General features: G+C 37.8%; 1 protein-coding gene across 1 annotated transcript in view; it reads right to left on the bottom strand.

The window, feature by feature from the left end:
- LOC143040945 (galactosylceramide sulfotransferase-like) overlaps positions 1-15,380 on the bottom strand; it is a 43,231-nt gene that overhangs the window by 23,992 nt on the left and 3,859 nt on the right. Inside the window, exons 2-4 of the mRNA XM_076212381.1 lie at positions 12,636-12,901; positions 7,673-7,781; positions 1,191-1,361 (exon numbers count right to left, since the gene is read on the bottom strand). Of these exons, the coding sequence (XP_076068496.1) occupies positions 1,191-1,361; positions 7,673-7,781; positions 12,636-12,787 (432 nt within the window). The 5' untranslated portion in view covers positions 12,788-12,901. The remainder of the gene's footprint in view (positions 1-1,190; positions 1,362-7,672; positions 7,782-12,635; positions 12,902-15,380) is intronic.

Genomic DNA, 15,380 nt, shown 5'->3' with positions numbered 1-15,380 from the left:
AATATGTGTGTATATATATATATATATATATATATATATATATATTATATGACCGCTGCCATTGTGCTGATTCCGAGGATGCTGCTTCTATGGTTATTCTTGTTTGTGTAATCCTTAGTGTAATATCGTAGTTTCATCTCATTTTGGAAAAGTGTTGTATTTATCCAAGCGCATTGCTAGCAAATTCTACCACGCTGTGATTTTTGTTTTGTCCTGGTTCTTTGTGTCATTTGCTTTTCTAAGTTTAAAGAAAACAAAAAACTTAAAGAACAAGAGGAAGAAAAAACAAAAATAGAATATTCATTGCTACGACAAACTCATCGAAATCGGAGACATTAGATAGATACTGAGAGAGAAAAAGAAAAAAGAAGAAGAAAAAAAAAACAGGTATGGGAATCGCAAAATCATCTCCCGAAGTGGATGAAAACTACAATATTACACCAAGGACTTCATAATTACTTTGGGAAGACCATAGAAACGGCGCACGTTCTCTTCCTCAATCAATCACACACCACACGCCCATTGGACGAGCCTCGAATGAGATGGAAGATGTGCCAACTTAATTGAAAATGTGATTTTTTTCTTATCGGAACTGGCAGGAAGAAGGGACGGGACCTAAAGGTAGGAAACGAGAATCCCACAGGGGGGGGGGAGCAGCCTTTTGGTGTCCGAAGCACTATCACTGAGAAACTTGTTGTTTTGTTGTTATTGTTGTCGTCGTCACTGCTGCTGTTGTTTTTTATGGTGTGAGCTAGTTTACCATCGACTCTATTCTTAAAGACAATCTGTATACCACCATTAAAAAAAAAAAAAAAAAACACGCACTTCGCCGTTATCATCCATTCTTCAGTCTCTTGCATTGTTCCTTGTACATACACACATCCCTATATACTCTCATCAACACATAACGTATGCAATCGTGGATACATCTACACAAAGACAATGTTTCCCCCATGTACATGTATGTTGACGTGCATGTATATACATATTTTATATTGTGTGTACGTGTATGCGTATGTATATGCATATTTTATATTGTGTGCACGTGTATGCGTATGCATATGCATACGCACATATACTTATTTCATTTATTTAATATGCACATCAATCTCGCGCCGCCTGTATGCTATCGTACAAATACAAACCTATTATAATGTTGATATCTCCAGGTAATTCATTTGTCGTCATACCTCTTTATGGTTCCACATCGTGTGTGTAGCGAAGATGTTATATCCCAGGTGGTTCCATGGTGTGTTTTTCGCCATCGAGGCCATAAAGAGTGTACCACGTCCGAAGTAATTACCTTTCTCAGGGCAGGCGATTTTAAGGTGGTGTTGCCAAGCGTAGCGATACAGCATGTTCTGTGGACCGAGAAAGGAGATGAGGATACAAGTGATGGCGTTAGCTGTTGTAGGATTTGATCCAAATGAATCACGAGAGTATAGGGTTTGGGTCACTTCACTCCTAGTCATTTAATCCAGTATAAAGCATCTGTTTTGATTCCAGAAAGTTTCATTCGGCTTTGAGAACCCCCGTTGTTCTTTTCTTCATGAAAAGATGTAAAAAATGTCTCGATTAACCCCAGAATCTCTCTAAGGATTTTGTTCTGGCGCTTGCAAAGACTGTCACATCAAGCTTTCGTAACATTTCACGATTTTGATGTAGCTCACGCTAGAGCAGGGTTGCCAGACGTACGATAATTATAGTATATATACGATTATTTACCCCTATGTACGATAGTGTTCCTCATTATCGTACATTTTGTACCATAATTTTCTGTATTTCGTATGATTTGTACGATAATTTTCGATGTTTCTTAAATAGTTATATAGAATATTATGAGTTAAGAAAACAGTAACTGTCACTTATTTTCATAAAGTGGAAAAATAAACCGTGGTACTGGGAGGTTTCACACTACCGTTAGACGAGAAATTCAAGCGTTCAGAACGTTGAGAACACGTTCAGTGGTGGAATAGGCCGTAGATAAACTTCTGTTCACTATGGACTCATCTTCAGGATCCAAAAAGAGAAAGGTGAGCTATTTGTGATGATTTGTTAACCTATGTATCTTACAGGCAAGAGTTACAGAATAATTTAATAACTGTACTTCTGTTTCTGTGTAGCTAATGAGAAGAGGCAAGGTTGAGTATGTTTAAATATAACCCATAGGTCGGAGAAACAAAACAAAAGAAACAGACGATCTGTATATTTCGGCCACAACTGTGGTCCTCTTCAGCAGATAAGTACAAAGGTTAGATGACATGAATATATATAATAAGAATAGTAATAATAGGTATATAATAGGTATTGTATATATTCATGTCATCTAATCTTTGTACCTTTCAGTTGAAGAGGACCACAGTTGTGGTCGAAATATACAGGTCGTCTGTTTCTTTTGCTTTGTTTCTCCGACAGCAAGTTATATTTAAACATTTTACAAATGTGCAACCACATTTTGGTTTTGTGAAGGTTGAGTATGTTGTAATATCCACCGCCAAATGTTATATCAGACAGAAATGTTAAATATCGTAATGGCTATTTATGATTGTTAAAGTGAGTGATAACTTAGTGTTCATGTAAAAGAGGCAAATGTGCATCGTGAGTTCAAGCAGTGAAATATGTCATGTGTTTAATACTCTACGTATGCACCTGCTGGCCCTTCTAAACAGGCTGAGGCATCTACTTCAGGCTCTCAGTCTCGTCGTCAGCAACGATATAGGAAGGGATGGGGAAAAGACCCTGCTTTCAAGCCGTGGCTACAGGAAACACCTGTCCACTATAAAGCTAGATGTAAATTTTGTAACGTTACTATAACTGCAGAGCTAACAGTGCTAAAAAATAATACAAAAGGCAAAAAACACTGTTCATATTTTAAGGATACAACGGACAAGCAGGTACCAGTATCAACCTTCTTTTAGAAAAAACAAAACACAAAATATTCTGTGGCTAGGTCAGAAATAAAGCTGGCAAGTGTTCTAGCTGCACGTAATGTGCCTTTTAAGGTAATGGATAACTTGTCAGAGGTCTTGAGAGATATTTTCAGTGACTCCAAGATAACACAGAAATTTGCTATGAAAATAACGAAAGCAACTGCAGTTGTAACTAAAGTCATAGGAAAGTCCTACAAAGAACAACTTGCTCACAAACTAAGAGAAACAAAATTTACCGTTCTTACGGACGTTTGTTCCATAAAAATATATTGTGTTGTAGTAAGATTATTTGATTATAATACTGAGTGTGTTGAAAATAAATTCTGGGAGCTGTGTGAAGTTTACAATACAGCCAACCCTAAAAATGTCGGAAAAGGAGCCTCTGCTAGTAATCTCTATGAGGGTATGATGAAAACATTTGAAAAACATGAAATCCCAGTTACACAAATGATAGGTTTTGGGGCTGATGGGTGTAATGTAATGATGGGAGCTCACAATTGAATTGCAAGTTGCTTCTGTAATGAATGGCCTGGTCTTTTTGTAATCAAATGTGTTTTTCCATTCTGCTCACCTCTGTGCCAGCGAGGCTTGTAACACTTTAATTAGAAGGTGAGAGGATTTTAGCAAGATGAGGTGTACAATTTCTTTAAGTGTAGTAGCAAGCGCCAGAGTGAGTTTGTACAATTTCAGTCTTTCCTTCACTTGAAGCCCTACAAAATGCTACACCCATCACAAACGAGGTGGTTGTCATTGGTTGCTGCTGTTCAGAGGATCTTGAAACAACTAAAAGCTCTTCGGTTGTTTTTCTCAGGCATGTGATTATCTGAGAAGCTAGTTGCTGCTGAGCTAATTTTCAACTGTCTACATGACCCTTTCATAAAGTTGTACTACTACTTCCTAGATTGGATTTTGCCAATGTTCACTACTTAGTACTTTCAGACGGATAAGCCAGTGATAACACTCCATGAAAAAGTAAGTGCGACATAGCAATAGGAAATTAATTATTAATTTTGTAAATTATAATAGATCAACGTAATATGCGATTTTCTTGGCGAAAATCAATAACAAAATGCTGAAACCTATTTACTAACGAAGTCATGGCGGTTAAATGATACGCCATGTTTGTTTTGATAGATGCCGAGGTCGAAGAAATGAAAAGATGATAAACTAGTCTATTAACCTAACCTAACTAACCTACGTAACCTAACCAATATTTAGTAATTCGGTACCTCAAATCCTAAAGATCAACCGGGTCGTCGTCGTCACGGATGCTGACGGGCTTATTATTATTGTACCTCGGCCAATTAGGAGACGACGGCAGAACCCCGTGTTCTCTCATAAAGTCCAAGGAAACAGTATTGTCTTTGTAAAAGCGCTCATTAACGTCACCTGGAGTTGGAGAACAACCAGTCCACAACGTGAATGCCATCGTCTGATAGTGACTGGCCTGGCATGGTGTCTGGACCATATCCTAGCGGCTTCGTTCGTTAGTAAATTTGCTTGCAGCATTTTTTCATATTTTCGCCCAGAAAATCACATGTTACGTTCATGTATTATAATCTACAAAATTAATATTTAATTTTCTAACGCTATGTCGCGTAGGTGGCAACTAAAATAATACTAGAATATGTAATGAAAACAGAACTTTGTTTGATAGATCCAAATAGAAACTATAAGCATCTCAGTGACAGAAATATATCTAGGTGTAAAAGTGTTACAGGAACTGCAAGACTCCCGTGTAACAGCAAGAAAATGTGAGTGAGTTGCAGAATTTTTTCCAACGCTACCGCAATTTTATGTCTGGCTTGCTATGAAATTAAAAAGAAGGAGTGATTGTGCCAACAGCGTATGGGGCAGAAACATTGAACATAAGAGAGGAAGAGAGAAGGAGTTTGAATGTGTTTGAAATAAGGTGTCTGAGAAGTATGATAGGGGTTACTAGGCTGGATAGAGTGAGAAATGAGGTGAGGAGGAAAACAGGGCTGGTAAGGGAGTTGGGAGATAGGGTTGATGAAAGAGTATTAGGATGGTCTGGACACATGGAAAGAATGAATGAAGAAAGACTAGTAAAAGTAGTATGGAAGGCAGATGTGGAGGGAGTAAACATGAGGGGGCGTCTTAAGATGAGATGGATGGATGGGGTGAAGGGGGCTTTAGGGAAGAGGGGAATGTCTGTTGAGGAAGAATGGGAGAGGACAGAAGACAGGGGTGAATGGAGAATGGTTGTATATGGAAAATGTTGTGATGCATGAGGTCGAATGGGTGGGGGATGGGGAGTGAGGTAGTATGTGTGAGAAAAATTTGACGCAGCCCGAAGGGATCTCTCCCCGTCTTCTCCTTTTCTGCGTGGTGGGGCGGAGAGGGGGTCGCCGATTTAATGAAGCGACCTTGCTGTGGATGTGCTGTGACTTGCGACACTGCCTCTGACCTAGGGCAGTGGACAAGGTGCAGGGATGACCCGTCACCCAGGAGGTGCCAAGATAAGAGGGAGGGTGGAGGGGAGGGGAGTGTATTTAGGGATGGAATGGGTGGGAATGGTTTTTATGCCTTTCCCTTTTTGGTTACCCTCCTTGTAAGGGGGGGAAAGCCTTGGTATATGTATGTATGATTTCAGCGACAATGTCATCTCAAAACTGAATTGTCTGACTCCAACTAATGCTTCATCATTGAATTTTAGGAAGTCAGTTCCTTCTTTGGTACCATTAGTAGTATTGCCCCTTCTTGTACCTCCAGAAGACAGCTCATTATTGCAAATACTGGATAATCAATGGCGAAAATTGCCACTGGAGTGTGACAATTCAGCTTTTAATACACAGGACGGTGATAAGTTTTGGGCTGCATTATTAAAAGATAAACCAAATTTAACAGACCTTTCACAGTTTGACCTCTGTTCTTAGCCTACCCCATTCGAATGTAGAATGTGAGAGAGTTTTTAGAAAAATTATCCTTTTCAAAACTAAGGCAAGAAAAAGGTTGAAGACAGCAACTGTATATGGGACACTGTTAGCAACAGAATGTATGAAGTCTACTGGATCATGCTGTAAAAACTACCCGACAAATGATATGTATTCTCTCTTGGCAGCCAAGGAACTATACAGTAACACCTCGCATTCTGACTCTCATTAATGTTATAAGCCATGGGGAGCTTATGTCTAGAATATGAATAGTTATTTTTAATTAGGCCTACATATAAATAAGAAAGTTTTTCTTAAAAATATAATTTCTTTGCAGTGATGATGAGGCCTATTAAATGTAATTTGCTATTGAGGCATGGTATGTGTTAAAATGTGATTATTTGATTATTTCCAATGAAACACTAATTTGTGAAATATCATTGATATGAATTTCTTAATAAAAATTAGAAATGATGTACATTTTACACAAGTGTACATTTTATATATCTCAAGGGATAGTTGAATCTCAAAATATACGATAATTTGCACGATAGTTCTTTAATAACAGTTTGTCGTGAAAACAATAATTTTGAGGTCCCTGTACTAATATTGTGTTCAGAATCTGGCAACCCTAGCTTAGGGAAATGCAGCCGCAGGGTAGTTGGTGTCGAGGCGCCAAAGACATGACGTCAAACAGAAAGTTGCCGGAACTCATTTAAACTATTTTAGTGGAAACCCATTGATAAACTTGACTTGGAATATGGAGGAGAAATTATTGTTTCTACGAAATTTTACCTTGAAGGTGATTTTACTTTATCGTAATTAAATAATTAATAAAAAATTATTCTGTAATAGTTATCTTTCCTTGTCTGTAATTCGGGTACAGGCTTAAAGTTGCATTAAATTATCTCGTTTAGCCTTCCAACCTGGATAAGATATCTAGCCGGTATCACACTACTACCATCAGAAATTCTCCAACGGAATAGATCAGTTCTTTACTACACAGTGGATTTGTAGACATTCTTATTATTTTTTTTTTTAAGTGGTATTCGCCTCATCGTAGTTTGGTAACATACAGGCCTATATTAATGCGCAGATATGTATATATATATATATATATATATATATATATATATATATATATATATATATATATATATATATATTTTTTTTTTTTTGATAGTCTGGTTTTGATAGACTGCACCAGAAATTAGAAGCATAAAAATCGCACTTGCTTTAAATGTCGACCAAGGCAACATGAACCCACACCCCCTTCAAGTCTACAGTTGGGTAAGTGAGACGCCACGTCCTACCCAGGTCGTACGTGCTGTACGAAAGAAAAAGAAATTGTCGTAGATTGTTGAAAGTTACGACATACTTTCCTAATCTGGCTTCATTTTTACATTTTCTTATCTATTTAATTATCTATTAATTCATTTGTTCATTTACCTTATTATTGTATTTATTAATTTATTTACTTGTTTTTGATGCATTAAATTCATTATCCTATAATACAGATTTTCAATAGTAAATCTTTGATTTGAATGATTGATATATAATGGTTTTGGTCAGAACGAATTTCCTTGAAACATATGGCCATGTCTCAGCGATTCGGATCGTAGGTCGTCGACCATTAAGTTTCCACAGTACCACCTGTGCCACGTAGGACATATTTTCATATTTTTCACAAACTGTTTTTCCAAGATTACCTCCAGGGGTGCAAGTCATTGTGATTGTAATCATGGAGTATGTTTGATTCCAGCAAATATATATCATAATTGTGAAATATTGTATGTATTCTCTTTAGTTGATTGATGGAGGCAACACGATAAAACAATGGAAATTTACCTGAATTGTAGAGGAGGCGCATTTGTGTGTTTTAAGGAAGCCGATGTTTATGACGGGAGAACAATGCGTCTCAATGGTTTGCTTGGTGACCTCGGGAAACTGATGTCTGCTGTAAATTAGAAATATATATATATATATATATATATATATATATATATATATATATAAATATATATATATATAATAGTAGTAATAATAATAATAAAAGAAATACCTAGTTAAATAGAATGGAAGGGTAGTATTCCGTTAATATTCATATAGTTTGAAGCATTAAGTTAAGAGATGTTAATTCAGTAGCACTATCATAATAACAAACCATTCTAAACTCACTACGCAAGCAGGGCGTAAACAAACACATTGTAAGGGTTCTAGAAAACATTTTTGCGAAAGGTGCTGCTGTCACTTGACTACATGAAAATACGGAAAATATAAAGATCGAAAAGGAAGTACGTCAAGGTGATACAATTTCACCAAAGCTATTTATAGCTTGCCTGGAAAAGATTTTTATCAAGTTGAGGTGGGAAGAGCAAGGTTTGAAGATTAATGGTGAATATTCTAAGCACCTAACTTTGCGGATGACATTTTTATTATTTCAGATGGAGTAGAAGACTTGCAAGATAAGCTGAGTGATCTGAACAAGTAAAGTCTCAAAGTAGGTTTGAAGATGAATAAGAGTAAAACCATCTTTAACACAAAGTTCAAAGTAAAGAAACTAAGATCGATGGTGGGAGTCTTGAAGAAGTTGTAGGGTATGATTATGTAAACCAGATGTTGAAAGTGACTAAATATTGTGATAATGAGATAAAAGAGCATATTGCAATTAGTTTGAAAACTTCTAGTAAGTACAAGATCATGAGATTTTTTTTTTTATCATCTCTGCAACGCAAAGTTTATGCCAACCATAATCTACGGATGGAAGATTTGGAGATTGACGAATGTGATGAAGACAAGGCTAAAGAGTGCACAGAGGCCAATGGTGGAAATAACGCTGTAAGACATAAAAAGAGCAAGTTGGGTGAGAGAGCAGACTGGAGTGAAAGATACTGTGGAGACGGTAAAAGACAGCAAGTGGACTTGGGCACGTAAATTAGCACGAAATGATGATGGGCAATGGAACAAGTGTGTCACTGAGTGGACGCCGCGAGGTGGGAAGCATGTAAGTTGGAGACCAGACAGCAGGCACAGTCGTGCGAGTCATGGAATGACATGAGGAAGACATTGAATTTTTTTTTTTTTTTTTTTTATAATTACCTGTTGTAAAGCATTAACATATGGGCATCAACCTGGTATTAAAATTTGACTTATACAGTATATTGTCAACCAATAGAATAAGCGTTCGACAAGGTGCCTCACTACTAAATAAAATCAAGGCTCATAGCATAGGAGGAAAATTGTTTGAACGGATTAGAGCATGGATAAGTAACAAAAATAAAAATGGGATAGTGTTACTATTGGAGTTCCCCACGGTTTTGTTTAGGGACCTTGTTCATTATGTATATAAACGATTTGGACAATGGGATTAATAGTGATGTTAGTAAAGTTTGTTGATGACACTGAAATAGGGCGTCTGTTAGGTCGGGGGAAATGCTGGGATACTGCAGGAAAATCTTAAATTGTTTGAATGGTCGGAGAAATAGCAAATGGAGTTCAATATCTCAAAGTGCAGTGTGTTAAACGTAGAATCACACAACCCACCAGGTATAACTTAGATAACGTGATATTAGAAAACAGACTTAGGAGTGTTAGTGAGCCCGGACCTTAAACCCAGGAAACAATGCACAGGAATAAGGCTAATAGGGCATAAGGAATTATTGATAGGGCGGTTAAAAACAAAAAAAATGTAGAGTTCATACTCTATCTGGCAATAGTTAGACCTATCCTTCCCTAAGCGGTACATTTTTGGTTTCCGTCCTATAAAATGGATACACTAGAATCAGTGCAGAGGAGAATAACAAAAATTATACAAGGGTTAGAAAAGGAGAAGACGGGGAGAGATCCCTTCGAGCTGCGTCAATTTACACATACTCCCTCACCCCCCATCCCCCACCCACTCCCCCTCATGCATCACAGCATTATCCATACACAACCATTCTCCATTCACCCCTATCTTCTGCCCTCTCCCGTCTTTCCTCAACAGACATCCCCCTCTTTCCCAATGCCCCTTTTACCCCCATCCATCTCTTCCTTGGTCGCCCCCTCGTGTTCACTCCCTCCACATCTGCCTTCCATACCTCTTTTACTAGTCTTTCTTCACTCATTCTTTCCATGTGTCCAAACCATCCCAATTCTCTTTCATTAACTCTATCTCTCAAATCCCTTTCCACCCCCCGTTCTCCTCCTCACCTCCTTATTTCTCACTATATCCAGCCTAGTAACCCCTATCATACTTTTCAGACATTTCATCTCAAACACATTCAAACTCCTCTCATACATATCATAAGAACATAAGAATGAAGGAGACTGCAAGAGACCATAAGGCCTACACTAGGCAGCTCCGTATCCATCACCACCTGTCATCCCCATCCATAAAGTTGTCTAATCGTTTCTTAAAACAACTGATAGTTTCAGTGCTTACTACATGGTTACTAAGTTTATTCCATTCGTCGACCACCCTATTGGTAAACCAATTCTTGCCTATTTCCTTTTTAAATCTAAATTTGTCCAGTTTATAACCATTACTGCGAGTCCTGCCCTGTTGTTTTAATATGATGACCTTGTTTGCATCACCCTTGTTAAAGCCTTTGATCCACTTGAGCACCTCTATTAGATCACCCCACACTCTGCGTCTTTCCAGAGAGTGTAAGTTAAGGTGCCTAAGCCTCTCTTCGCAAGGCAAATTTCCGTCCCATACAGTACTGTCGAAACAATCACTCCTTCATATAATCTCCTCTTAGTATCCATTCCCAAATGTCTATTTCTCATTATATTTTTTAATCTCCCAAGGCATATACTCGTTTCTCTCAATCTACATTCTACCTCCACTTACACTCCTCCCTTTCCCATCACATTCGCACCCAAGTATCTAAAACTATCCACTTACTCCAGTCTCTCTCTCTTAATACTCACTTCCAGTCTGCTGCCACTTTTTCCCCTTGTATATCTCATCACCTTAGTTTTACCCACGTTTATCTTCAACTTCCTTCTTTCGCACACCTTCCCAAACTCTGTCACTAACTCCCTCAATCCCTCCTCTGATCCTGCTACAAGAGCAATGTCGTCAGCAAACAACAGCTGGTTTATCTCCCACTTCTCCATTTCCTTTAACCATCTCTAATCCCCGACCCACCACCCTTGCATTTACCTCTCACTCCACCTCATCCATGTATAAATTGAACAGCCAAGGCGACATAGCACATCCCTGACGAAGTCCCACCTTTACCCCAAACCACTCACTCTCTCCATTTCTAATCCTAACACAAGCTCTACTACTCTCGTAAAAACTCTTGACTGCTCTTAAAAACTTTCCCCCTTCCCGTATACCTGCAATACTTCCTACAGTGCCTTCCTGTCTACCCTGTCATAAGCCTTTTCCAAATCCACAAAAGCCTAAAAAACATCCTTACCTTTTCCTAAATCTTTCTGACGTACCTGCCTCACCACAAAAATCTGATCCAAGTAACCCCTACCTGTCCTAAACCCACACTTTTCCCCACCAATTATTCCCTCTGCTCCTCTCCTAATCTTATCAATATAGACCCTTCCGTAAGCCTTCCCAACTACACTTAACAAGCTGATTCCTCTGAAACTACTACACTCACACTTGTCCCCTTTTCCCTTGTAGAGTGGAACTATACAGGCACTCCTCCAGTCCTCCGGCACTCTACCCTCTCTTAAACAAACATTAAATAACCTCACCAGCCAGTCCACCATAACTGTACCTACTTTTTCCAGACATTCTGTATGGCATCCATCCAACCCAGGTGCCTTACCTGCTCTCATCATCTTAACAACTGCCTTCACTTCATCTTTCCCTATTTCTCCTCCATTTTCCTCACTCATCACGGTCATTTTCTTAGCGCTTCCCACTGCAACTACCTTTCCCTCCCTATCCTCCTTTACATCTAGCAACTCCCTAAAATACTCTGCCCATCTTCCTCTTACTGCCTTGTCTTCCATTATCATCTTTCCATCTGCACCTTTTACCTTTTCTTCTCTACTTGATTCGCCTCCTCTTTCTCTTTTAATTTCCTTCCAAAACATCTTTTTATTACTTTCAAAATTGTCTCTCTTACTCTTACCCCATTTCACATTTGCTCTCCTTTTTGCCTCCTTTATCTTATGCTTTACTTATCTTCTCTTTTCTTTGTAATAGAAAAAGAGATTCTTGATTTTTTGTTGACCATCGCCAGAAGGTGTGATAATGAAGTGATGAATAATGGGTGTAGCAAAAGAAAGGCAATTAATGGCGCAAAAAGGGAGAGAAGAGTGAAACAGAAAAATACAAATATAATGAGTTGGAGCAAATAATCATTGGAGGCGTAGAAATATTGACTGATTGACTGGACTGAAATAGGAAAACAAAGTTAATCATAAGGTATGAGAAATGTTTATAGATAGATGGAAAACAAGACAAGAATGTGTTAAGAACTAAGAAGTACTAAGGGACATATACAATGTATTCAAAAGAAGTGAAAGTAAAGCGATGAAAAAAAAAAAAAAAAAAAAAAAATATATATATATATATATATATATATATATATATATATATATATATATATATATATATATATATATATATATATTCATTAAATAATGTGGAAATGTTTATGCCATGTCGTTGCATATCAGGAGACGGGGACACTTTTTTTCTGAGAAAGACTGTAAGAGGTAAACAAGAGCACTAGACTTCCAGCGCGGAGTGTGAACGAAATGTACAGGCAGCATTCTTGAACCCGGTGCTAAAGAGGCGCGAAAAAAAAAGTCTGTCTGAAAAAGAATGAAAGATGGATGGGACGCCTCTCACCTTAGCTCCAAGACTGATAATTTTCCTCCTTCAGAGATCGGCGGATTCAGAATCCACATTAAGGAGAGGGAAAGCAAAATGAAGGCAAAGGTGATGCGCAGACACTTAGTCCGGATTACATGTAGGAACATTCTATTCCAGAGGAGTTTCATTTTGGGAAAATCTTCTGTATCTCGACTTCAGTCCGTTGGCTTCTTCTGGGATCAGACACGCTCTACCTCCTCCTCTTCTTCGTTGGGGACATCTACCACGTTAATTTGTTGAGCCTTTGAAATCGATAAATATGTCAGTTCATAATGGTCCTTATTGCCCAAAGTGAAAATGGAGATAAGAGAAAAATGTATATTCATACATATATGTATAAATACATACATATATACTGTACATAAGTACATTCGCACATACATGAAGACATTCATACATACATCACTGACCAACACAATAGTGAAATTATGTGAAAGTATTGTGAAAGATCGATGAACCAAATATCTTGAAAATATGAATATTCTGACAAACAGTCAGTTTGACTTCAGATCTGTAAGGTCATGTGTTTCGAACCTTTTAAGCATTTATTCAAGGTTGATTGATGCAATGCAAGAGAGAGACGGGTGGGGGACTGTGTACCTCGACCTAGAGAAGGCATTTGACAAAGTACCTCACAGTCGACTTATGTAGAAATTGGAGCATGTTGGATGAAATATTTTTTTGAAGGAAAGATACACGAGGACAGTAGTAAAGGATAAGATGTCAAGATGGAGAGCAGTAACGAGCGTAGTACCACAAGGTTTAGTGTTTGCATACATAATGTTTCTTGTCTATGCCAATGACAGGATGAAAGGAACAACAAGCTATGCCAACATGTTTGCAGATGATGCAAAAACCACGAGAAAAGTGAAAAATGAGGAAGACGGTAGACTATTGCAAAAAGAGCTATACACTATTTTTGCACGAAGCTAAGAATGGGAAATGAAGTTTAATAAAAAAAAAAATGCAAAGTAATGGAAATGGATAGTAATGGCAAAAGACCATCCTTATACTACTCCTTGGGAGGTGAACCCATTGCAAAAGCAAGAGAGGTGTTGCTATAAGACAACCTTTTCACTTGACAGGTATATCATCACGATTGTGGGAGAGACATAAGGATTGCTGCAGAAGATTAAAGTGGCGTTTTGCTATATGGATAAAGAGATTATGAAAAAACTCACCGAAACCCTAACCCGTCCAAGACTGGAATATGTAGAATGGCCCCAATACAGTGAAGGATGTAAGCAAGATGGAAAGAATACAAAGGGCATCAATCAAACTGGTCCTCAGCCTGGTAGATAAACCATATGAGGAAAGACTAAAAGCACTGGGTCTGCCAACTTTGAAAGATCGAAAAGAATGAGGTGATATGATTACAGTATTTAGGTCACTAAAGAGGATAGATAGCATTGGGAGAAGAGATCTTATTAAAGACGGGAGGGTTTTAAGAGGTCATAGGAGTAAATTAAGAAAGATCTCATATCTAAAGGATATGAAGAAATACAGTTTTCCATATAGATGCATAAATACATGGAATAACTTAGGAAGTGATATAGCCCAAGCTATAAAAAATACACGAGTATCTAATTATGATAAATAATTGGAAATCAAGGATATAGATAAAGTTGGAACCGTACATGAATTTGAGGCTAGGTAGGATAAATAGTAACAGAATAGGAAACGGGATCCAACGAGCGTTGTTCCTTTTCCTGTATACTACAGTTAGGTAAATACATGCATGCAGACATCTACTGTATGCTGCTCCAACCCCGTTTTTAAGTGACATCCACTACCATTTGTATTAGAACTCGTTCCAGAAATTTACATTGCCTAGACCTTCCTGCAAACAGAGGGTATTAGTGAATTGTTAGTAGTAAACACTTTGATGTACAGTAGAATGAATTGGTCTCTCGTATCCTAAGAAGGATAACTGAAATTGTAAGAAAGTTTTAATTTTGTATTCCTAGATCATTCTGAAGCAACTCTTCCGATTTAGTAAATATCATTCATTTTTTGTTAACTGATCCGTTTGGTACCTTGTCACAAGCAGTTTCTCTGTCGTCAGTTTTCAACCTTGGAAGAGAGAATCTACGTTTAGGGGAACTCGCCCGCAAAACTCCACCAACTGTCCTCGCATTAATGAGTTGTTTCATAGACGACGTCACCCTCATCGGCAAGTATTCTAAAACTGTTAAAGGTTTTCACTAGAATCATTTCTTCCACATTAGATTTCCTGGGTCATATTCTGATTACTCTAAACTGGTTTTTATTGAATTCCTGAGAAAATGGTAAATATTCATTGTTTACAAGTGGATCGCGAACGGGCTCGTGAACTGGAGTGCTTGATGATAGCTCCCGACGATTCCTATAACATGACACTTTTCATCAAATTTGCGACACGAATATTCTTCCTTCTTCGTATCAAAGTCTTCATATCATCTTGTAACCTACAATACCCGCAAGAAGTAGAATGAGAAAGAAGTGTTAAGAAAAGGTCTTACATGAAGAGTTCGCGGACCTTCTGAATAGGTAACAGTAAAATACACGAATATACAAATAAAAATAATAATAATCAACAATGGTAAAACAAGGAACACAAAAAATTATAAACAGAAAGCAATAGAGTGAAAAATTCAAACTTTGATAACAATGCCAAGAATATAAGTTGGAAATTTCAATTAGCCGGTTTAAAACGAAAATAATGAATAAAGATAACCACTC

This window comes from Oratosquilla oratoria, chromosome 2 (assembly GCF_046742065.1).
Source record: "Oratosquilla oratoria isolate Oo_2021 chromosome 2, ASM4674206v1, whole genome shotgun sequence".
Taxonomy (NCBI): domain Eukaryota; kingdom Metazoa; phylum Arthropoda; class Malacostraca; order Stomatopoda; family Squillidae; genus Oratosquilla; species Oratosquilla oratoria.
Note: the sequence above shows the minus strand (reverse complement) of the source record. Positions and strands in the feature narration are given on the sequence as shown.